The 23,002-nt window shown below is 44.7% G+C and overlaps 2 protein-coding genes across 3 annotated transcripts in view; both read right to left on the bottom strand.

Moving 5' to 3' along the window:
* Positions 1–10,434, bottom strand: part of LOC122207961 (zinc finger protein 708-like) — a 78,773-nt gene extending 68,339 nt beyond the window's left edge. For both annotated transcript variants that reach the window (XM_042918405.1, XM_042918409.1), the window contains exon 1: positions 9,948–10,434. The gene's annotated coding sequence lies outside the window, so the exon portion shown is untranslated. The remainder of the gene's footprint in view (positions 1–9,947) is intronic.
* Positions 10,435–10,859: 425 nt separating this feature from the next.
* Positions 10,860–23,002, bottom strand: part of LOC122208812 (vomeronasal type-1 receptor 4-like) — a gene marked incomplete at its 5' end in the record, with an annotated part of 31,120 nt that continues 18,977 nt past the window's right edge. Inside the window, 2 exons of the mRNA XM_042920269.1 lie at positions 10,860–10,981; positions 17,325–17,500. Of these exons, the coding sequence (XP_042776203.1) occupies positions 10,860–10,981; positions 17,325–17,500 (298 nt within the window). The remainder of the gene's footprint in view (positions 10,982–17,324; positions 17,501–23,002) is intronic.

The following is a 23,002-nucleotide window of genomic DNA, read 5'->3' as shown; positions in this document are numbered from 1 at the left end:
GAGCCCCGCGTCAGGCTCTGGGCTGATGGCTCGGAGCCTGGAGCCTGTTTCAGATTCTGTGTCTCCCTCTCTCTCTCTGCCCCTCCCCCGTTCATGCTCTGTCTCTCTCTGTCCCAAAAATAAATTAAAAAAAACGTTGAAAAAAAGAAAAAAAAAAATTAAAAAAAAAATAGTAATAATAAAGTAAAATTTGAATTTTAAAAAAAGGGAAAAATAAATATTCACCCTAAGCCTAAATAAAAGGAACTCATTCACTCTTGCTCCGGAGTCTTGGCTTTAGAAGTTATTCCCTGTGACCTCCTTATTTGCTACAAATAAACTTTCCCTTGTGTTGGCAACTCTGCTTGGTGTCGTTTCTGTCTGTGACTCACCAAGGAGCAAGTTCACTTTAGTTCACTTACGAATCTGGCAATCCACATGTGTGTTTCTCAGGTTCTGGTCTCTGTTTCCCTGGTTCCCAACAGATGAAGCAGCGGTCAGCACAAGGTCACTCTGGCTAAACCTGTTCAAGTTACTGTGGCAGGAGGCAGATTCCTTGGGGGACAGAGGGGGCGCTCACTCTTCACACCTATGACTGCCAGCCTGGTGTTCTGACGGCCCCTGAAATCCAGTGGGCATTCTGAGTACTATTACTCAGAAGGATTTCTGTTGGGATAAGCCATACCAGGTCTGTGGCACAGCTTTAAGAGGTAAATGGGGAGAGCTGTCCCACAAAGTCTGGGCAAGACGGCATAACGCTCAGAATACTTGGGGAAAATTGAATACTCATTCAAGTTGAGTCTAGACATCCCCGGAAGATCACAGGACCCAGCCATTCACAGGCTTGGGATGGTCCAACCTTGCAAAATGGGAGTGACCCAGCAGAGACGGGGCTACGGTCTGAGACTGAAATCTCCATCCCACCTGGTTGTTTGGTGGGCTTCTGGTTCCCAGCTTAAATCTCCACCCTGAGCACTTCCTCCTTTCCTTCTATCCCCAGACAAAGGAGACAGCAACTCCCTGGGTCACTGGAAGCCGGCACTTGGAACAAGTAAGAGCTCTATTTAACCGGTTCAAGAGACAAACGCTTATTTGTGTGTGTGTGTGTGTGTGTGTGTGTGTGTGTATGTGTGTATATATTAGAATGTCATATATATGATATATATATGCCAAACGTTTTTCACATTCACATATCTGGGATCATTTTTTGTAAACTAAAGTTTAAGCTTGTTGGTTTCATTAAAATAGGCAGATCTTGGGGCGCCTGGGTGGCGCAGTCGGTTAAGCGTCCGACTTCGGCCAGGTCACGATCTCGCGGTCCGTGAGTTCGAGCCCCGCGTCGGGGTCTGGGCTGATAGCTCGGAGCCTGGAGCCTGTTTCCGATTCTGTGTCTCCCTCTCTCTCTGCCCCTCCCCCGTTCATGCTCTGTCTCTCTCTGTCCCAAAAATAAATAAAAAACGTTGAAAAAAAAAATTAAAAAAAAATAAAATAAAATAGGCAGATCTTTTGGAATTATCAACATCGAAAATAAGAGATAATTAACCTTTGTTCTACCTGAATTTACTAGTCATGTTCACGTAGTATCTGTTACAATTTGTCACCGAAAAGAACTTAAAATTCGGTCTGTCCCATGGTTTTCATGGGTAATTGTTAAAGAGTAAATAAGTTCAATAAGAAAAAAGACTGATAGGTGAATGTTTAAATAGCTTACAAAATCTTTGATAATCTAACACTCCGAAGTTTTGCTCAAGTAAATGATAAACTGGTTTGAACTCACTGGATATCTAAGTCTTTTCCTAAGAAGACAGAATACTGAAACACTGATTATTAAACATTAGGTTTATCTGTTCTTGTTTTATTAGAGAGAAACTAGACGTAAATTTGGGTCTGGAAGTACACGTTTTATGCTTTATTAAAAGGTTCTTGGGGCGCCTGGGTGGCTCAATCAGTTAAACATCCGACTTCGGCTCAGGTCATGATCTCACGGATCATGGGTTCGAGCCCTGCATCAGGCTCTGTGCTGACAGCTTGGAGCCTGGAGCCTGCTTCAGATTCTGTGTCTCCCTCTCTCTCTGCCCCCCTCCCTTGTTCATGCTCTGCTTCTCTCTCTCTTTCTCTCTCTCTCTTAGAAATTAATAAACATTTACATATATATATATAGTTCTATCAAAAAACTATTCTAGAATTATGACATATGTTCATAAATTTGCCAATCTAAAGAATTCTGGTGCAACAGTTCACAATTGGGTAGTACTTATTTTTTACTAGAAATTCAGGTTTCTAAATGTTAAAATTCTTTTTTTTTTAATGTTTTTACTTTATTTTTGAGAGAAACTGAGTGTGAGTGGAGGAGGGGCAGAGAGAGGGTAGTACAGAGCTCAATGTGGGGCTCGAACTCACAAACCGTGAGATCATGACCTGAGCCAAAGTCGGACGCTCAACTGACTGAGCCATCCAGGTGCCCCTAAACGTTAAAATTCTGGGGGCACCTGGGTGGCTCAGTCAGTTAGGCGTCCGACTTTGGCTCAGGTCATGATCTCAGTCTGTGAGTTCGAGCCCCGCTCTGTGCTAACAGCTCAGGTCCTGGAGCCTGCTTCAGATTCTGTGTCTCCCTCTCTCTCTGACCCTCCCCCGTTCACGTTCTCTCTGTCTCAAAAATAAATAAACGTTAAAAAAAAAACAAACAACTTGTAATTCTGGTATGTGTAATTGAGACTGCTAAAAATGGTAAGGAAAGCAAGTCTGTATGGAAGGAAAGTAATATGCGTTTTTGGTAAGAAAGGTAATGACAAATAGGATTACATTTTTGTTGAGGGAAGACTGTTAACTACCAAGCATGGAGAAATTAAATATGGCAAGGAAATTCTCAGACCGCTAGAAGCCATACACACACCTAAACGAGTGGCGGTGGTTCATCGTCGAGTCCTCAAAAAGGAAATTCAGAGGGAACAGAGGAAAATAATTTTGCAGATGCAGCACCAAAAGGACACCCAAGTCTGGGGAGATTCTGCATTTTCCAGTAACTCCCTCTCTACCACTATGTAAGCTCACTCCGTCCTGCTTCCACAATGAGATAAAGGAGGCTGTAAAGCTGGGTTATCGATGGTCCCCACCAGCCAGAGGATGGATGATGAATAACCACTGGAAAATCCGGGTACCTAAGACTGCTGTAGACTCACTCCCTGAAGAGTGTACCTGCCTCAACCCACCACGGTAAGGAAGCCTTATACCTATGGTTACTAAAGATTATGAGCACCCCAACGATGAAGGAAGTCACCGAGAAATAACAAATCAATGTGCCTACTGTAGGCAAACAATGATAAACCAGACCTTTGGTAGGTACACCCTTTAGTTAGAGAAACTCAAATCCAAGGGCAATGTCTGGGGAGGGTTGGTGAAGGGACCTTAGTGTAAGGCAAATTGCTCCCAGAGGGTTCAGATACCTTTGGGTGTTTGTGGATACATTCACTGGATGGATGAGGCCTTTCTCTGTGAGGCAGAAAGGACCTCAATAATTTAAGTTTTTTTAATGTTTGTTTATTTTTGAGAGAGAGAGACAGAGAGAGAGAGAGAGAGAGAGACAGAGCACGAGCAGGGGAGGGGCAGAGAGAGAGGGAGACAGAATCCAAAGCGGGCTCCAGGCTCTGAGCTGTCAACACAGAGCTAGAGGTGGGGTTTGAACTCACGAACCACGATATCATGACCTGAGCCAAAATCAAGAGTCCGACGCTTAACCAACTGAGCCACCCAGGAGCCCCAGAAAGGGCGTTAATAAGGGGGAAAATTCCCTGATTTGGGTTGCCAAGGTCAATCCAGAACGACCTTTTTGATTTATATCAAAAATCATTTCTAAGGTAGCCAAGCCCTTAAATATCAAGTGGAGGTTACACTCTGCCTGGAGACCTCTCAGTCTTCTGGGAAGACAGAATGGGCTAACAGAACCCTAAAAAGACTCTGGCAAAGTCGTATTAGGAAACACAGGAAAACAGGTTAACGTTAGTTCCAATAGCTGTCACCAGAATCAGAGCAGCCCCAACAGGCAAACTGAAAGCTCTGCCCATTTTCTCTGGGGTCAGTGCACAGCCCTTTTCAGATCCTGTCTCCCCCCCGCCCCAGCTCATCCTCTCTGTCTGTCTCTCTCAAAAATAAGCATTTAGGGGCGCCTGGGTGGCTCAGTCGGTTGAGCGGCCGACTTCGGCTCAGGTCATGATCTCACGGTCCGTGAGTTCGAGCCCCGCGTCGGGCTCTGTGCTGACAGCTCAGAGCCTGGAGCCTGTTTCAGGTTCTGTGTCTCCCTCTCTCTGACCCTCCCCCGTTCATGCTCTGTCTCTCTCTGTCTCAAAAATAAATAAACGTTAAAAAAAAATTTAAAAAAAATAATAAGCATTTAAAAAAATTTTAAAACTTAAAAATAATAAAGTAAAGAAACTAAAAGCTCAGCCCATTTGAAATGACGTATGGGAGAACTTTCCAAAATGCTCCACCTGCCTCCCCCCCTCCAGAGCCAGAAGTCAGGCCATTTAGCAAATAATTAATCCCCAGCAGGTGATGGAGAGGTTTCCTCCCACTACCCACTGAAACTAAGCTTCACTCAAATGAAACTGGAGACTGATGTACCTCAAAATATGGAAAAACAGGGATGCCAGGGTGGCTCAGTCAGTTAAGCGTCAGGCTCTTGATCTTGGCTTGGATCATGATCTCATACTTCGTGAGTTCGAGCTCCGAGCTCTGCATGGGATTCTCTCCCTCCTCCTCTCTCTGTCCCTTCCCTGTTCACCCTCTCCCTCTCCCTGTCTCAAAAATAAACTTTAAAAAAAAACTTGGAAAAGTGGGTCACCCCATATTTACCCTGACTATACTCTTGGCCATCACCCCACCCAGTACTACTAACCACATGCTCTTCCTTCAAATTAGAAGGCATCCTACCTTCTCGAATCCAACAGATTAGAGTAAAAAAAAAGTATCTACACAGAGGCCCAGGGAGCCAGAGCACCAGATGACAATATTCCTGTGAGCAACTCACTGACCTGAAACTTCTGTTCTGGACACACTCTCAAAATAAGGAGAACCTCAATGGATAAAGGTCCTCAAATTTAAAACATAATAATCTCAGGGTGCCTGGGTGGCTCAGTCTGTTGAGCATCTGACTCTTGGTTTCAGCTCATGTTATGGTCTCGCAGTTCATGGGTTCAAGCCCTGCATCGGGATCTGTGCTTACAGTGCGAAGCCTACTTGGGATTCTCTCCCTCTCTCTCTGTTCCTCCCCAACTTGTGCTCTGTCTCTCTCAAAATAAAGAAATACACTTAAAATTTTGTTTAAAAACAACAACGAAAGGGGTGCCTGGGTGGCTCAGCCGGTTAAGCATCCAACTTCGGCTCAGGTCATGATCTTGCGGTTTGTGGGTTCGAGCCCCGCGTGAGGCTCTGTGCGGACAGCTCAGAGCCTGGAGCCTGCTTCAGATTCTGTCTCCCCCTCTCTCTGCCCCTCCCCCGCTCACACTCTGTTTCACAAAAATAAACATTAAAAGACAGAGAGAGAGGCGCACCTGGGTGCCTCAGTCAGTTGGGCGACTGCCTTCGGCTCAGGTCACAATCTCGCGGCCCATGAGTTCCAGCCCCGCGTCGGGCTCTGTGCTGACAGCTCAGAGCCTGGACCTTGCTTCAGATTCTGTGTCTCCCTCTCTCTCTCTGACCCTCCCACTTGCACTCTGTCTTTCTCAAAAATAAATAAACATTAAAAAAAAGAGACAGAGAGAGAAAGAAAAGAAAAACATAATCACTATCTGTATGGTATTAGTTCTGTTGATTTCTTCAGCCTTACTGGTTGCTGCCAGGCCCGTTTAACAGATTAAATCACTCTCTCCATGACGGGTAATAAATACCACAGCTTATTGTTAATACATAGCACAATAACGTTCTAGCCCCCTCTTCCTCTGGTCTGATGTCACGATGAACACTCTCTTAATGTGAGTTCTTGTCACTATTATCCTAGAGATGCCAAAAGCTATCAACACAGTGGACCATCCCTGGGGGATAACTTCCCTAGTAAACAGCAGTAAGATCACATAGCAAAAGGAAACTAACAAAAAATACTGCTCATCTTGCTGTTTGGACCTTGCATACTTGCATCGAATTTGGTACAATTTGTGTCCAAGCTCAGAGACCATAAAATTACAAACGGTAGTAACACGAGGTTACATGAGCTTGGGGACCCACAAGCAGATCTAAAACTAGCTGAGGGAGGGCGCCTGGGTGGCTCAGTCGGTTACGCGTCCAACTTGGGCTCGGGTCATGATCTCGCGGTCTGTGGGTTCACACCCTGCGTCAGCTCTGTGCTGACAGCTCAGAGCCTGGAGCCTGCTTTGGCATCTGTTCTCCCCTCTGTCTGCCCCTCCTCCACTCATGCTGTCTCTCTCCATCTCTCAACACTGAATAAACATTAAAAAAAATTTTTTTTTTTTAAATCTAGCTGAGGGGAGGGTCGCCTGGGTGGCTCAGTCAGTTAAGCGTCCAACTTCAGCTCAGGTCGTGATCTCGCAGTCCGTGAGTTTGAGCCCCACATTGGGCTCTGTGCTGCCAGCTCAGAGCCTGGAGCCTGTTTCAGATTCTGTGTCTCCCTCTCTCTGACCCTCCCCCGTTCATGCTCTGTCTCTCTCTGTCTCAAAAATAAATAAAGGTTAAAAAAAAAATTTTTTTTAAAAAAAAAAGGAAAAAAAAAATCTAGCTGAGGGGAAATTCTGCTCCTCAGCCAATCCTTATGACATGCCCATGCCCAGCAGGAAGTAGCTCCAGGATGGACCTTCTGCTGGTGCCCCTGGAGAACGAGGGGCAGAATGAAACTAGAGGAGGGATTTGTCACCAGCTAGACCCTACTGCCCACCTGCACATCCCCAACGAAACCTTTTCCCACATTTTCATTCAGCTCTTCTTTCCTGCTTATCTTTCAATTTGGGCAAGAGACCTGATGGGCATAGCCTCACATCATGGAAATGGAAACTTCCGAACCTCAAGCAATGAGTGCCTTGACAAAGAGCTCCAGTGCCCCGGCCACCGACACCAGCGTGAGCTTAACCTCCAAATCACACCTGCAGACAGACTTTAGGGTGACTGACAATTATCTTTACCTCATTGTAATACTAAATCTCCACCCAAGGAGCACAAGCCCCATTGATGTAACATACAAAGTACAGACCTGTTTCCGTATGGAATGTGCATGGCCTTATGTCCGCCTCTACCTAATATGACAAGGCTCCCCTTTCTGAACATCCATCCTAACTCTAAATAAAAGGAACCCACTCAGCCTTGCTTGGGAAATCAAGGCTTCAGAAGTTATTCCCAAGGATCTCCTTATGTGCTGCAAATAAAGTTCCCTTTGTGTCACAACTTTACCTGGTGTAAAGGTAAAGTCCGCCTTTAACTTTGTTAAAAGTCACTCTGTGACTCTTACCTGGTGTGAACTCATGTTACTTTGATTATATTAAGGACAACTAGTTCTGGCTTACGTGTGTTCCCTGCTTTATCCATAAGATAATTAAGCCAGCAATATGCTCTGATGTATTCTCGAACTCTGAGTTAAGAGGATGGCGTCTGATCCACAAAACCACTATATATACTGTGTTTACCCAAGATAAATTCTGAAATGAAGGCATCAACACAGACATACACCTTTTTGAGTACTGTATTTCTATCATAGAGTATACGTTGTGTCTCTGTCTTAGATGGAAAGTTTTAGTGGGTTACAGATGTACTTAGCAAATTCTAATGTGAATGTGAATTTCACAATAATGAACGGACATCTTCCTGAATGCAGATTCTGTTGAGTTCTGGGGTGGGATCTCCATTTCTTTCCAGGCAGTAGCCTGTGGGCTAAGGGATACATTTTTTAATAACAAAGAGGTAGAACTCCAAGAAGTATTGGAGGACTGGGAACTGAAGGCATTTAAACGCAATTGCAGGTTCTACTAGAATAGCAAAAATGGCCCAACAATATCAGTTACTAGATGACATTCTAACGATTTTTTCATAAATTAATGCACAAATAAGTATTAATAATCTAACAGGACGTATTATTCTTCCTTTTTTATGAGAATATTTTGTCAACCATCCAGTACATGGAAGGGATTAGGCTTTAATCCAGGTTATCTGCCCTAGAGTTGATCTAAAATGACACACAGGTCAATACAGAGAGGACTCCAAAGCAATGTTCATGAAGGTGTCAAACCTGAGAAGAGTGATGGAAACAAGACAGGATCCATACACGTAAAAAGTAATTATATACACATTAAAAGTGACAGTACAAAACTGTCCTGGTAACTTAAGAAACATTTCCAATGGCGTAAAACTTATAAACCCATGTGTGGATGATGTCTTTTAATCACACTATGAAAACACACAGAACGCTATAAAGAAAACAGCTATATCACATATATATATATATATATCTATATATATATCTATATATATATCTATATATAGATATATATATAGATATATCTAAATATATATATACACACACGTATATATATAAAAACTTCCTAGAATTTGAATAAAAATTTGGAAAAAAAAAACAGCTAATGCTTTTGAGTCTAGAATTTCATTAAAAATTTTTTCAATAATCATTTATGCTATGTTAGGTTTTAGAAGTTTATGTCAATTTATGTGATCCTTTTATTTTTCTGAAAATACAAGGAGAGCGTGTCTGAGACATGAGTGCAGAGTAAAATGTAATAAAACGGAAACTTGCAGGACAACGGCCTGAATTATTTAGAAACAGGGTGCCAGAAGTCAGTGTCTCCAGAGTACACAAAAGTGAGAGTCTTCATTTTCCAACAGAAACTACAAGAAGAAAAGAGTTTGCAGTTTAAACGTAAAGGCTTCTGCACCTTTCAGGAACTCCACCGAACCTCCTTACGAACGATAAAATGGAAAATATCGATGCTGTAGAGGAGGACCCGGTCAGAGAGCAATGAGCCAAGGAAAAGAAGTTAATTAACATCAGCCGTAATGAAGCAAACCGGTACCAGTGCCTAAGGCACACGGAAGGACACATGATCACCGCTGTGTTCTCGTTCCCCCGAAAAGTAAATCAGAATATGAATCCAATTACTAGAAAACAGTGGGATTTATACAAATTACAAGCCACCGGAGCTCCCACGGCCTGTAACGTAATCGTGTATTTTAAATAGAGCATCTTTCTTTCTTTCACATTCTAAACAGGGAAGGCTGTCTCTTTTCCAGAACTTTCCGAGTTATTCCGGGACACTTATGCATTCTGCTTATTTAACCGCATTTTCTTAATCCTGGTCTACCCAGAGCCGTTAAAGCATCCAGATGGGACCTAACGGTGAAATGTTCCCCTTGCCCGATCTCCCAGGACTCGGCCCCCTCCGCAACAGAAAACTTTGGGATTCCCTGTGGATCGGTCAGAGGGGACATTTTCGATACACGCAAGACAGGAGTTCCGAGTGACAATTTTTCACGTTCTGCTGGAAGCCGGGCTGGAGGGACGGGAAAGAGGGCGCTGGAACCGAGGAGGGTTTTCTAAAGCGCAAAAATGTCAGTATCCTTTTTAAAAAGCTTCCTAAAAATAGGTGAAAGCGCTCACAAGGCAGGAACGGGAGAACTAGCGTAATCAACATTTGCAAAAAAAAAAAAAAAAAATTTTTTTTTTAATTGAGAGCGAGCGAGCGCGTCCACGCGTGCGCGCGCGCGAGGAAGGGGCGGAGGGGGAGAGCGAGAGAGTCTCAAGCAGGCTCCACGCTCAGCCGCGGCCGGACGCGGGGGGAGGGGGCTCCAACCCACGACCCCCCCCGCCCCCCCCCCGGGGCCGGGGCCTGAGCCGGAATCCAGAATCCAGAAAGCTCCACCGACTGGGCCACCCAGGCGCCCCCGACCTTGGCGACTTCTCCTTGCACGGAATTTCGGCACAAAGAGATGACACGGCTTCTGACGTGGGCCGCACGGCTTACCTGGGACCCAGCCATTCCTTCTTGTTTGTTTTTTGCGGTTTTTTTTTCCCTCTCCTCGTCCTCTAGATCTCTTTCTCCGAAGGCACTGGCGGAGAAGTCGCAGCTGCGCCGGGAGAAAATGCCTTCAGAGGCACCGGAAGGGCGTCTCGGCGGCGGCAGCAAACCGCTCGCCTGCAGGCAGGACGCCGAAATGCAGAAGAGGCCCCACTTCCTGGTCCTTTGTGTCCTGAGCTGTTTCAGAAACTCCCTGAGCTCCTACTGGGAGAGCACCCCCTGCCTTTCTCCTCCTCTGGGTGCCACAGTAGGCCCTGAGTCTGTTCCGACGGGCTCCCTGCAGGGGAGGGGAGGGGAGGGGAGCGTGGCCCCCTGGCAGGGGAGGCGGATGCCCACGCGGGCCGCTCTCCACGAGAAGCCAGCTCGAACCAGACAGGCCCAAGATGGCGGGTGCCATGACAGGAAACGCCTGACCAAATAAGGAAGAAAAGGCGCGGAAACCCTGCTTGCAAGAAATTCCCACCCCAAGTAATAAATAGCCCACCCCCTAGTTAACAACTGTCAATCACCCTTGGAAACCCAAAGCCCAGGGCCCCCAGCTCTCTCCCCCCTGCCCCCCCCCCCTCCCGGGGATCTCTTACTCTCACATCTTGAGAGTGTACTTTGTTTCAGTAAGCTGTCCTGTTTGTGTCACTCATTTGCTGTGCTGTATGTGTCCCTGCATTCTTTCTTGGGACCCTTCAGCAATCTGTTTGGGATGGGCTGGAGAGAGGCCCCAGGGTCCACCCGGCGACTTTCAAGGGGCCTCGTTTCCTACAGAGGCCCCCAAGTTCTGCAGTGCAGGAACGCCTGCGGTAGGGACCTCCCCGACTCATGGAGAGGAGACCCTGTTACCTCTTCTTGAGCCAAAGCCTGCACTCAACTCCCATAAGATGATGGGAAGCTCTCGTGCTTAACTCTGGCCTCACTTAGAGTCGTGGAGAGTGCTTCATTAACACAACACTTGTTTCCACCCACACCAAGTGACCGAGCGACGGAATCTGAGGGGGTGGGCAGCAGCAGTAATGCTTTGGGGAACCCCACGCGTGATCCTACTGGGAAGCATTTGGGGAGGTGACCAGGCAGAGCACGAGGATCAAGCCTACGGTGGTTGTTGTCCAGATTTCAATCCATGCTTTCTCCATTGAGCAGTTTCTGGGGATTTGCACATTCTCCCCTCTCTGGGCTACAGAGGGAGGCATCCTTACAAATAGAGCTTTCCTTTATAAATGCAAATGCCTCTTACAAAAGGAAACCAGAACTTCGGATTTCAGACTTTTTCCTTTGTCTGCTGTTTCTTTAAAATAAGCAGCCTAAAATAATTCTTAACGGAAGACGCGCATGTGTGCGGGTGACCAAATGCTCCCCTTCAGTAGGGAAATGTTTATTTTCATAAGTAACTGCCAAGCAGCTTTCCAGAGTTGAATGTAGCTCATCCACTCCCGTTAGCAGTATATGAGAACTCTAATTCCTCAACGTTTTCACTGGAATTTGGTGTTGTCCTTTTTTTTTTCTTTATGCTAGCCATTCTAGAAAATAGTCAGTGGTTTCCCACTGTAAAATATGAAATGGTCTCGCTACAGTTGTCCTGCTGATTGGGATGAATGTGTAGAAAAGGAAAACTTTTCTCTTCCTTCTAGATTCTTTGGCTGGTCTAATAATTAAACTGACATAAGACAGATTAAGGGCGCCTGAGTGGCTCAGTCAGTTAAGCCTCTAACTCTTGATCTCAGCTCAGGTCTTGACCTCAGGGTCATGAGTTCAAGCCCCATGTTGGGCTCCATGCTGAGTGTGGAGCCTACTCAAAAAAAAAGAAAAAGAAAAAAAGAAAGAAAGATTAATCACAGGAGAAAAACAAATTTAATTTCTTCATTACAGAAACCCCAAAGATAGGAGGCTCAAGGACAAGCAAATGATACCTATTGGCCATTCTGACCTAAGAAGGGGGGGGTAGGGATTTAGAATTTCAAAAAGGGGTTAATAAATTCACAGTAAAAAGGAAAGAGCAAATGTTGGCAAAGGTTTTCCACACCAGGCAGGCCAATCTTGCTGATAAAAAAAATTATCTCTGGTATTAGCTCTCTTCCTGGTTGAGGTCCCCTATCTAATTTCTTCCTAGCAGTTAACTTAGAGGCAAAATCACATTACCTGAGCCTGCTGGGTCCTAATTGCCTTCAGCTCAAAAAAATCCACATGCAAAGTGATTTTTTTAATTCCTTTATTTTTTTAAGTTTATTTATTTATCTTGAGAGAGAGAGAGAAAGAGTGAGTGGCAGAGGGGTAAAGAGAGAGAGAGAATTCCAAGCAGGCTCTGCACTGTCAGCACAGAACCTGATGTGGGGCTTGAACTCACAAACTGTGAGATCATGACCTGAGCCGAAACCAAGAGTCAGATGCTCAACAGACTGAGCCACACAGGCACCCCACAAAATGATTTATTTTGACATCACATATTCTCTCCTCCAATGAATAAAAACAGTATTTTGTGTGCATATATATATATATATATATATATATATACTCCTGAATATACTTCTGAAGTTGTGTGTGTGTGTATGTGTGTGTGTGTGTTCAGCCTCAAAAGTGAAAGAAATATTTCCATTTGCAGCAACAGGATGTATCCAGAGGACACTTTGCTAAATTAAATAAGCCACACACAGGAAAAAAACAATTCTGTATGTATATGTGGAACCCATAAAAAGTTAAAATCATAAATGTGAAGATTAGCATGTTTGTTATCAGGCGCTGAGGGCGGAAGAAATATTGAGACGCTAATCAAATGGTACTCAGGCAGGATAAATAATTATTGGAGTTCAGCTAGGCAGCCCTCTTACTCAATTGCAGACCCCAACAGGCAACACCAGAAATAGGGGCCCCCCGGGTGGCTCAGGTCGTTAAGCGTCCGACTTTGGCGCAGGCCGTGATGTCACAACTTGTGAGTTTGAGCCCCGTGTGGGGCTCTGTGCTCACAGCCTGGAGCCTGCTTTGAATTCTGTGTCCCCCTCTTTCTCTGCCCCTCCCCTGCTTGTTCTCTCTCTCTCTCTCAAAAATAAATTTTAAAAAACATTAAAAAAAAATGTTTAATACAACCATAAAATAGACAAGACCATTTCACTCGTGCTCTAACTGAAGCCCGTTGTTCTTATAGCACAGTCTTTAAGGCACTGATGAAGATGTTTTGAAATGACCGGGACATTCCAATGGCTGGGGCAGAAAAGCCCTGATGGCAACAGAATGCCTACAAGACTTCCTCCCCTGTGCTGCTCGTGATCAGGCGCTGAGCACATACCAGCCCCCACGCATGACCACGTGCTCCCTGCCCGTTCTCGCGCAAGTGCCCCCCTGACCCTCTCCCTATAAAACACTAGGTGTCCATCCTGTTAGCAGAGAGGCCAGTTGTTAAGGCTTGCGTCTGCCTCTTCTCCCCCCAAATAAATTTCTCCCTTTCTCTTTGCCCAATCCCTTGTCTCTTGAGTTATTAACTTCTCTTGTGAGGAGGTGATGGGAGTTATTTCAGCAACACTGTTGGCAAACCCAGCCGGGAGCCACCCTTTACATTTGTCCAGCCCTGTAGGGATTTCCTGGAAAAGAGCACTTGGCCATGGCAGTGCACCTGCATGGCAGGCTTACCCGTCCATTTCCTGAGCTAGGAGCCACGCTAAATAGGTCAGTTACAAGTCTAATACACATCATTGTGGCTATAATTAATAGTGTATTGTACACTCGAAATTCACTAGGAGAGAACATCTTAAGTGTTCTCACCACACATACACACAAATCTTAGCTATATGAGGTGAGGGGTATGTTCATTAGCTTGATTGTGATAATCATTTCACAATGTATATTTGTATTCATGTTTTAAAACTTGAGTAATGGGGCGCCTGGGTGGCTCAGTTGGTTAAGCATCCAACTCTGACTCAGATCATACTCTTGCAGTTCATGAGTTCCAGCCCTGCCTTAGGCATCCTGCTGTCAGCACAGAGCCTGCTTTGGATCACTATCCCCCTGTCTCTCTGCCCCTTCCCCCTCAAAAATAAATAAATATTTTATTATTTTTTAAGTTTCTTTTAATGTTTATTTATTTTTGAGAGAGAGACAGAGCATGAGCATGATCATGAGCATGAGCAGGGGAGGGGCAGAGAGAGAGAGACACAGGATCCCAGCAGGCTCCAGGCTCTGAGCTGAGAGCATAGAGCCCAACACAGGGCTCGAACTCACAGACTGAGAGATCATGACCTGAGCCGAAGTCAGGCACTCAACCAACTGAGCCACCCAGGTGCCCAAAAATAAATATTTTTAAAAATAATTTTAGGGGTGCCTGGGTGGCTCAGTCGGTTGAGTGTCCAGCTTCGGCTCAGGTCATGATCTCACAGTTTGTGAGTTCAAGCCCCACGTCGGGCTCAGAGCCCCACTGTCAGCTCAGAGCCCGGAGCCTGTTTCGGATTCTGTGTCTCCCTCTCTCTCTGCTCCTCTCCCACTCATGCTCTGTCTCTCTCTCTCTCTCTCTCAAAAATAAATAAAACATTTAAAAAAATAATAATAATAATTTAAAACTAAGACTTGAGGGGCGCCTGGGTGGCTCAGTCGTTTAAGCGTCCGACTTCAGCTCAGGTCACGATCTCGCAGTTCATGGGTTCAAGCCCTGCGTCAGGCTCTGTGCTGATAGCTCAGAGACTGGAGCCTGCTTCAGATTCTGTGTCTTCCTCTCTCTCTGGCCCTTTCTCTCTCTCTCTCTCTCTCTCTCTCTCTCTCTCTCTCTCTCCCCCAAAAATAAATAAACATTAAAAAATTAAAAAAAAAAAACTAAGACTTGAGAAACTATAGGATGTTCAGAAAGAGGAAACAGGGTGCTGAATGGGTAGGCTCTCAAAGCACAAAATCTAATAAAGACAAATTTAGGCACCAAAACATACAGTTCTTTGCTCTCATGTATCGGTAGAGGACCTACAACCGAGCTGTTATAACCAAATGAAGGGGAGTTTGCTCCTCGGTGAGTCACAAGTAGAGTACAGCCTACACCAGGGGGAGTTGTCACACAGAGGAAACTTTATTTGCAGCAAATAAAAAGATCACTGGGAGTAACTCCCAACGCAGTGACTCCCTGGGCAGGGGTGAGTGGGTTCCTTTTACTCAGGGTTAGGATAAATAGGAAGAATGAGGAGTTGTGTCATGCCATGTAAAGGCAGGCAGAGGTTGCACAAGTATGCTTAGAAAACATGCCTATACGTGCATCCTATGTTAGGTTCCTGAAGCCTGGTCTCCTAGGGCGGAGACTTTAACATTATAATGAAGCCCAGGTAACCCTCAGACCAGGGGAAGGGGTGATGAGCTGAGTGAGTATGCTTGCAGACCCAGTGCAAAGTGAACAGGGCCTTGGGCCCCTTATCTCAGGAAAGGAATACAGGTCCTTGCTCACTTTTCAAACAGCACTGGAAATATGTGCCACTGATTTATCGTCTCTGATATGGTAAGGCTGGTACTTTCTGTCTTCCCTTTGTTCCCTTAAGATCCTCAACTACCGAGGTTTTTGCATTGCTCTGTAATTCTGACACCACTTAGGAAGTTTTGCACGAAGTATGCTAGAGCGGGTAGAGCCTGTGAGGCACAGATCACAGAAAATAGCTGGGACTTAAAAAAAAAAAAAAAAGACTCCCCTTTCTCTTGCTGGGGACCCCTAACTCTTGCTGCTTATAATGCAGGAGGAACTGCAAACCAAAAACTCTCACCTCCTCTAATCTGTTCAGTAAGGGGAGAGATGAGGGTGGGGCCAGGCCTAGACAAAGCTTCAGAAGAGAAGGCATCTGAGTGGGGCCTGGAGGGAGAGCTCTCTAGGCTCTGATCTTCCTGCCTAGGGGGTGGGTATTGCAGTTCTGTCTTCCTAACTTTGTGTAAGGGACAAGGGTGCCCTAAAATGTACTCCTTTGGCATACTGTTTTGAATTAAAAGTGATATATGAAACAGCAAATGCAAAAACAACATTCTGACACCCCCCCCCCCCCCCGCCCCACCCAACATCAGTCTCCAGAAAGCAAGAAATCAGTCTCCTATGGGAAAGGTGCCCTCCCAGTTCCAAGAGATAGAGACATTCTTATCACCAGGGGTAAAGAATTTAGAGCTGAGAAGTCTGTATAAACAAATCTTGTTACTTTTCACTAATCTACTTCTCCAGCCCAAATTCTCTTGAGAATTCCCTTACTAATTGAAGGCCCAGACATTAGTTTTCTTTTTCCTTTTTTTTACATTTATTTATTTTTGAGAGACAGAGGGAGACAGGGCACAAGTGGGGGAGGGGCAGAGAGAGAAGGAGACACAGAATCTGAAGCAGGCTCTAGGCTCTGAGCTGTCAGCACAGAGCCAGATGCAGGGCTGGAACTCACAAACTGCGACATCATGACCTGAGCCAAAGTCGGACGCTTAAACCACTGAGCCACCCAGGTGCCCCAAGTTTTCTTTATCATGTCTATTTCTCACAGATTTATGGTCAAAGAGACAATAAATCTATTGACCAGCTAGCATAATTATGAATGGTAAAAGAATATTATTCTTCCACACCGATAATTTTTACCATAAGATCATAACATAATTGCAGTGTTCTATGGCTTTTCCTGCCCACTCCAAAAAAATAAGCCATTATTTGCATACATAATGAAATTCTTGTGCATCTGGGTAAAGCATACTCTAAATCACAGGGTCTCTTTGTAACAAGTTTGTTACAGGGCAATGGGTGATGGCCATTGTGTCAGATGCTACGAAAGAGTACCAGCGATGTTCTCATGTGTCCACTCGTGGTATAGGCATATATTTTTGCTTAGAGTGGCCACAGGACAGAGGTCTGGTGAATGACATAGAAAAAGTAGTGCTCAGATAGGAAACCTGAAGGACTCCATAAAAATCTGCTTTTTGCTCCTTTTCCTGATTCTATTTTTGCCAGGACCTGCACCCCCAAGTTTACGCGTGCCTCGTAACTCAAATAGTGTACGTCCTCCTTGTAGGGGGCAAGGAGCTAATGATTTCTTTGGAGTCCTGCAGCACAATGGATAACACCTAAGGAAGGACCAGGTAGAATGACCAGAGGAAGTCATCACGTGCATATTCGAGACCGCCAAAGCTAGACATCTGTGCCCTTGTGTTTGTTCGAACCAGTTCCCGGCTGCCAAAGAGGACATGTAAACCAGACCACAATCCTCAAAAAAATTCCCAGGCCCCAAGCAAAGGTAAGACTCTCTCTGTCTCTCTCTCTCTCCTTTCCTTTCTGAGTCTTATAGATACCGTCTGTACCTGCTCTCTCCGTACCTTCAATAAACTCTGGTCTCACCTCCTACTGGCTCGGGTTTGATTTCTAACCTGTGCTTAGCCAGACATCCTTCTGGCTGGTGCTGCGGGACCCCTTCGCGGGTCCTCGGACCCAGCCTACCTGCATCATCGTGGCGACCACGAAGGGACAGTCTGAGGAACGGCGATACCCCAAAATTGAGTCTTCGCGGCACAGTGTGGCTTTTGGGGGGGCTGGTAAATTCCTCCTGTGGGAAAGAGAGTCGATTTAATGCCGATGTAATTTCTGTCTCCGTGCTTTAATGTGTCTATTCTCCAGGGAAGAAGGGGAACTGGAAGAACTGGTCTGGGAACCTGTTCTTACTGCTGCCCACTCTGCTCTGAATTACTTCAGCCTGCTCTGACACGCCATAGTGTGCAGTCCCCTTGGGAACCCAAAGGGGGAGTGGTGGGCCCTGGGAGCCCGCACCGGGTCTCACTCCTCAGTTTCCCACGCTAGAACCTGGGACCCTAGACAACCGCTTGGGGTTACTACCCTCTTTAACTGGCTTGGGATTTAAACTGGCCTTCACTGTAACTGCCAGCTCTCTTTACCCAGGCTTTGGGACAATTTCTAGGTTGTTAGTTGGCATGAGAGACTGAGTCACTCAGCTCCGAAGAAATGGGACACTTGCTCCTTCCCACCAAAAAGGTGTTCATAGGTGACTAAGGAACCAAGGGAAAGTGTCTGAGGTTATTCCTTGATGCACAGGGAAATCCCCCCCCCCCTCCATGAAAATTAATTTCTGGATCACCAGTGGATGCACACGTAAGACGTGTTCGTTTTGTGCTCTGAGCCCTCACATCATGTCGGAGAAGTCACTGTCCCAATTTCTATTGGACAGAAAAAAAAAGAAGTTCAATAAGGAGAGGACTTGAACCGTAATATACAACAATTAGCTATAACAGACATAAACCGAGGACGGCACTAAACTACACTAGAATACATCATGTCCTCAATCAGACATGGAACAACATTCTCCAGTATAGATAACCTGTTTGTTCACAAAACAAGTTAGTTTTTGTTTGTTTGTTTGTTTGTTTGTTTTTGGTGCAAAAAGGTGATTTTATTAAAGCATGGGAACAGGACCCCAAGGCAGAAAAGAGCTGCCTACAGGGGCATCTGGGTGGCTCAGTCGGTTCGTTCAGCATCCGACTTTGGCTCAGGTCACCATCTCGAGGTTTGTGAGTTTGAGCCCTACATCGGGTTCTGTGCTGACAGCTTGGAGCCTGGAGCCTGCTTCAGAATCTGTGACTGCCTCTCCCTCTGCCCCTCTCCCACTCATACTCTGTCTCTGCCACTCAAAAAATAAATCTTAAAAAAATTTTTTTTTTAAAAAAGAAAGAGCTGCCTACAAAGCAAGTATTAACACATTTAAGAAGATTGAAATCATATACTTCTCTTTTATGGCCACAGTTGAATGAATCCAAAAATCAAGAGCAGATGGAAATCTAGAAACTCCCCAAATATGTGGAACCTGAACAACACATTCTTGCCCAATCAATGGGTCGAAAAAGAAATAAAAAAGGAGGGGCACCTAGGTGGCTCAGTTAGTTGAACATCTAACTTTTGATTTCAGCTCAGGTCATGATCCCAGGGTGGAGGGATCGTGCTGGGTGTGGAGCCAGCTTGAGGTTCTCTCTCCCCTCCTCTCTCTGCCCCTCCCCTGCTTCATGTACATGTGCCCAGGTGCACGCTCTCCCTCTAAAAATAAATAAGAAATAAAAATAAATAAAATAGGATATAAATAAAAATAAATAAGAAATCAAAAAATATGTTGAGATGCTTGAAATGAAACACAATATACCAAAACTTATGGGATTCAGAGAAAGTAATAATAAGGGTGAAGTTTGAAGTAACATATGATGGGGTGTCTGGGTGGCTCAGTCGGTGCAGCATCTGACTTCAGCTCAGGTCATGATCTCACAGTCTGTGAGTTCGAGCCCCGCGTTGGACTCTGTGCTGACAGCTCAGAGCCTGGAGCCTGCTTTGGATTCTGTGACTCCCTTTCTCTCTGCCCCTGCCCTGCTCATACTCTGTCTCTCTCAAAAATAAACATTAAAAAAAAAATTAATAAAAAGTTTAAAAAATTAAATGACATATGCTTACATCAAAAGATATCTCAAGTGAACAATATAAACTTTTATCTCAAGGGAGTAGAAAAATAAGAACAATCTAAGTCCAAAATTAGCAGGAAGAACATAATTTTAAAACACAGCAGAAAAAAAAAATAAAATGAGGTATGGCAAAAATAGCAAAATAGCAATAAAAGGTTTTTTTTAAGATCAAAATTGACACACCCTTATCTAGATTAAGAATAAATGAGAGAAGACTCACCTAAAATCAAAAGTAAAAACAGACACGTTATAAATGATGCCATAGAAATAAAATAATTTTGAGGGAAGATGAACAATTATATGTCAACAAATGGATATTAAAAAAGTATGTAAAAATTTCTAGAAAGATACAACCTATCCTGGACTCTGTCTTGACGAAATTAAAACAAACAAAAAATCACAACAGATCTATATCTACTAGGAAGATTGAAAAAGTAATTAAAAAAAAAAAAAACTTCCAACAAAGAAAAGTCCTGAGCCAGATGAATTCACTAGATAAGTCAAGCAAACAGTAAGTAATAATAACAATAAATAATAAGTAAATGATGTCACCTCTCATCAAAGACTTCCGGAAGTGGAGTGTAATTTTATAAGACTAGTATCGGTTGATATCAAAGCCAAACAAAGACACTACAAAGAAAATTACAGACTACTACTCATGATGAATATTGATGCAAAAGTTCTCAAAAAATATATAACAAACTGAATTCAAAAACACATTTTGAAATTATACACCACAAACATGTGGAAATTCTTTTTGGAATTCAAGGGGTGTGTTGATGTAGGGACATTAAGAAATCTAAGACTTAAGGGGCGCCTGGGTGGCTTAGTCAGTTAAGCATCCTACTTCAGCTCAGGTCATGATCTCATGGTTCATGAGTTCGAACCCCACGTGGAGCCTGCTTCAGATTCTGTGTCTCCCTCTCTCTCTGCCCTTACCTCCCTCTCTATCTCTTTCTCTCAAAAATAAACATTTAAAAAAAATTTTTTTTAAGAAATCTAAGACTTAACAGAATTAAGGTAAAAAAAACCACGTGATCATATCAATGAATACAGAAAAGGAATTTGACAATATTCGACATCATTTAATGATACAAAAAAAACCACACACACACACACACTCCACAAATTAGAAATGGAAGGAAACCATGTCAACATAGTAATGGCCATATATGGAGAACATGGGAAGACAGAGGAAAATCCTAGGCTCACCTCATCCCACAGGCACACCTAGATGACAGTCACATCAGTGTCAATAATCCAGAAAACAATCCTAAAACTGTTACAGCAGACTCTACAATTAATTAATTGTAGAGAGGAGGCCACATCAAAAAAGGTAGGAATGCAGGTGCCTGGGTAGCTCAGTCGGTTAAGCATCTGACATCAGCCCAGGACATGATTTCATGGCTTGTGGGTTGGAGCACTGCTTGGGATTCTGTCTCCCTCTCTCTCTCTGAGCCTCTTCCCCCCCAGCTCACACTCACTCTCTCTCTCAAAAATAAATAAACATTAAAAAAAAAAAAAAGAAAGGGTAAGGAAGGGTGGAGTCCTGGGCGGTGGGTAACCAAACTAGCCAGCCAGATCAACAACAAAAGGGAGGAAGACCACACACATAGAGGAAGGAGAGGAACAGACCCCACACCGGGCACACCAGACACAGCGGACCTGCACTGAGAAGATGAGTCCCCTGACGTCTGGCTTTGAAAACCAGACGGGCATAACATCACAAGTTTTTACAGTCAGCGGGGCTTAACACTGGGAACTTTAAAAATTGGCAGGCTGGGCTCTGGGACAGCCGGAGGGCAAAACAACAAACAATCCTGCCGAAGCAGCATCGTAGGAACAGTTTGAAGAGCAACTAAGGTGTAAGGGAAGGAAGTTTATTTACTAAGCTCAGAATCTTTAGGAAACTTCTCCAAGATGTAAAGTATGATGTCATATACATAAAACATGGGGAGGTGGGTAAAAATTTAGTGCTTTTATTTTTTTTTTTCATTTTTTTTAACGTTTATTTACTTTTGAGAGAGCAAGAGAGAGACAGTGGGAATGGGGAGGGGGGAGACAGAGAGGGAGACACAGAATCCGAAGCAGGCTCCAGGCTCCGAGCTGTCAGCACAGAGCCTGATGTGGGACTGGAACCCATGAAACGTGAGATCATGACCTGGGCTGCAGTTGGACATTTAATCGACTGAGCCACCCGGGCGTCCCCAAAATTTAGTGCTTTTAGAATGGGGGGCACCCGGGGGACTCAGTCGGGTAAGTGTCCGACTTCAGCTCAGGTCATGATCTCACAGTTCGTGAGTTCAAGCCCCACATCTGGCTCTGTGCTGACAGCTCAGAGCCTGGAGGCTGCTTCAGATTCTGTGTCTCCCTCTCTCTCTGCCCCTCCCCTGCTCATGCTCTGTCTCTCTCTCTCTGTCTCTCAAAAAATAAACATTAAAAAAAAAAATTTAGAGGGGCACCTGGGTGGCTCAGTCGGTTAAGTGACCGACTTTGGCTCAGGTCATGATCTCACGGTTCATGAGTTCAAGCCCCACTTCAGGCTCTGTGCTGACAGCTCAGAGCCTGGAGCCTGTTTCAGATTCTGTGTCTCCTTCTCTCTGTGACCCTCCCCCGTTCATGCTCTGTCTCTCTCTGTCTCAAAAATAAATAAACGTTAAAAAAAAAAATTAAAAAAAAAAAAGACCTGGAATAGATATGTGAAAACTAAAGAGAAAGGAATTCAAGCATATGACTAAAGTCAATCAAGACACACAAATGCTGGGCGCCTGGGTGGCTCAGTCGGTTAAGCGTCTGACTTCGGTTCAGGTCGTGATCTCACACTCTGTGAGTTCAAGCCCCACGTCAGGCTTTGTGCTGACTGCTCAGAGCCTGGAGCCTGTTTCAGATTCTGTGTCTCCCTCTCTCTCTGACCCTCCCCCATTCATGCTCTGTCTCTCTGTCTCAAAAATAAATAAACGTTAAAAAAAAATTTTTTTTAATAAAAAAAAATAAAAATAAAAAAAGACACACAAATGCCATAGCAATCCACTTATGTGAATAATCATATGTAGTCACCCTCATAGGTAGAGAAATAACAATGATACTTGCCAGGGGCTTAGAGTAGAGGGAAATGAAGAAGTGATTGTTTGTTTGGTTGGTTGGTTGGTTGGTTGGTTGGTTGGTTGGTTTTTTAATGTTTATTTTAAGAAAGAGAGTGTGAGCAGGGGAGGGGCAGAGAGACTGGGAACAGAGGATCTGAAGGGGCCTCTGTGCTGACTGCAGAAAGCCCAATGTGGGGCTTGAACTCAGGAACCATGAGACCATGACCTGAGCTAAAGTTGAATGCTTAGCCAACTGAGCCACCCAGGCACCCCAGGAAGTGGTTGTTTAACAGGTTTTGGGTTTCCGGGCACCTGGGTGGCTCAGTGTGTTAAGCATCCAACTCTTAGCTCAGGTCATGATCTCATGGTTCAGGGGAATGGAGCCCGACATTGGGCTCTGCACTGACAGCACGGAGCTTGCTTGGGATTCTCTCTCCCCCTCCCTCAGTCCTTCTCCTGTTCACATACATGTCCTCTCTCTCTCTCTTTCTCTCTCTCTCTCTCTCTCTC

Source organism: Panthera leo, chromosome E2 (assembly GCF_018350215.1).
Source record: "Panthera leo isolate Ple1 chromosome E2, P.leo_Ple1_pat1.1, whole genome shotgun sequence".
NCBI lineage: Eukaryota > Metazoa > Chordata > Mammalia > Carnivora > Felidae > Panthera > Panthera leo.
This window is presented reverse-complemented; position numbering and strand designations above follow the sequence as displayed.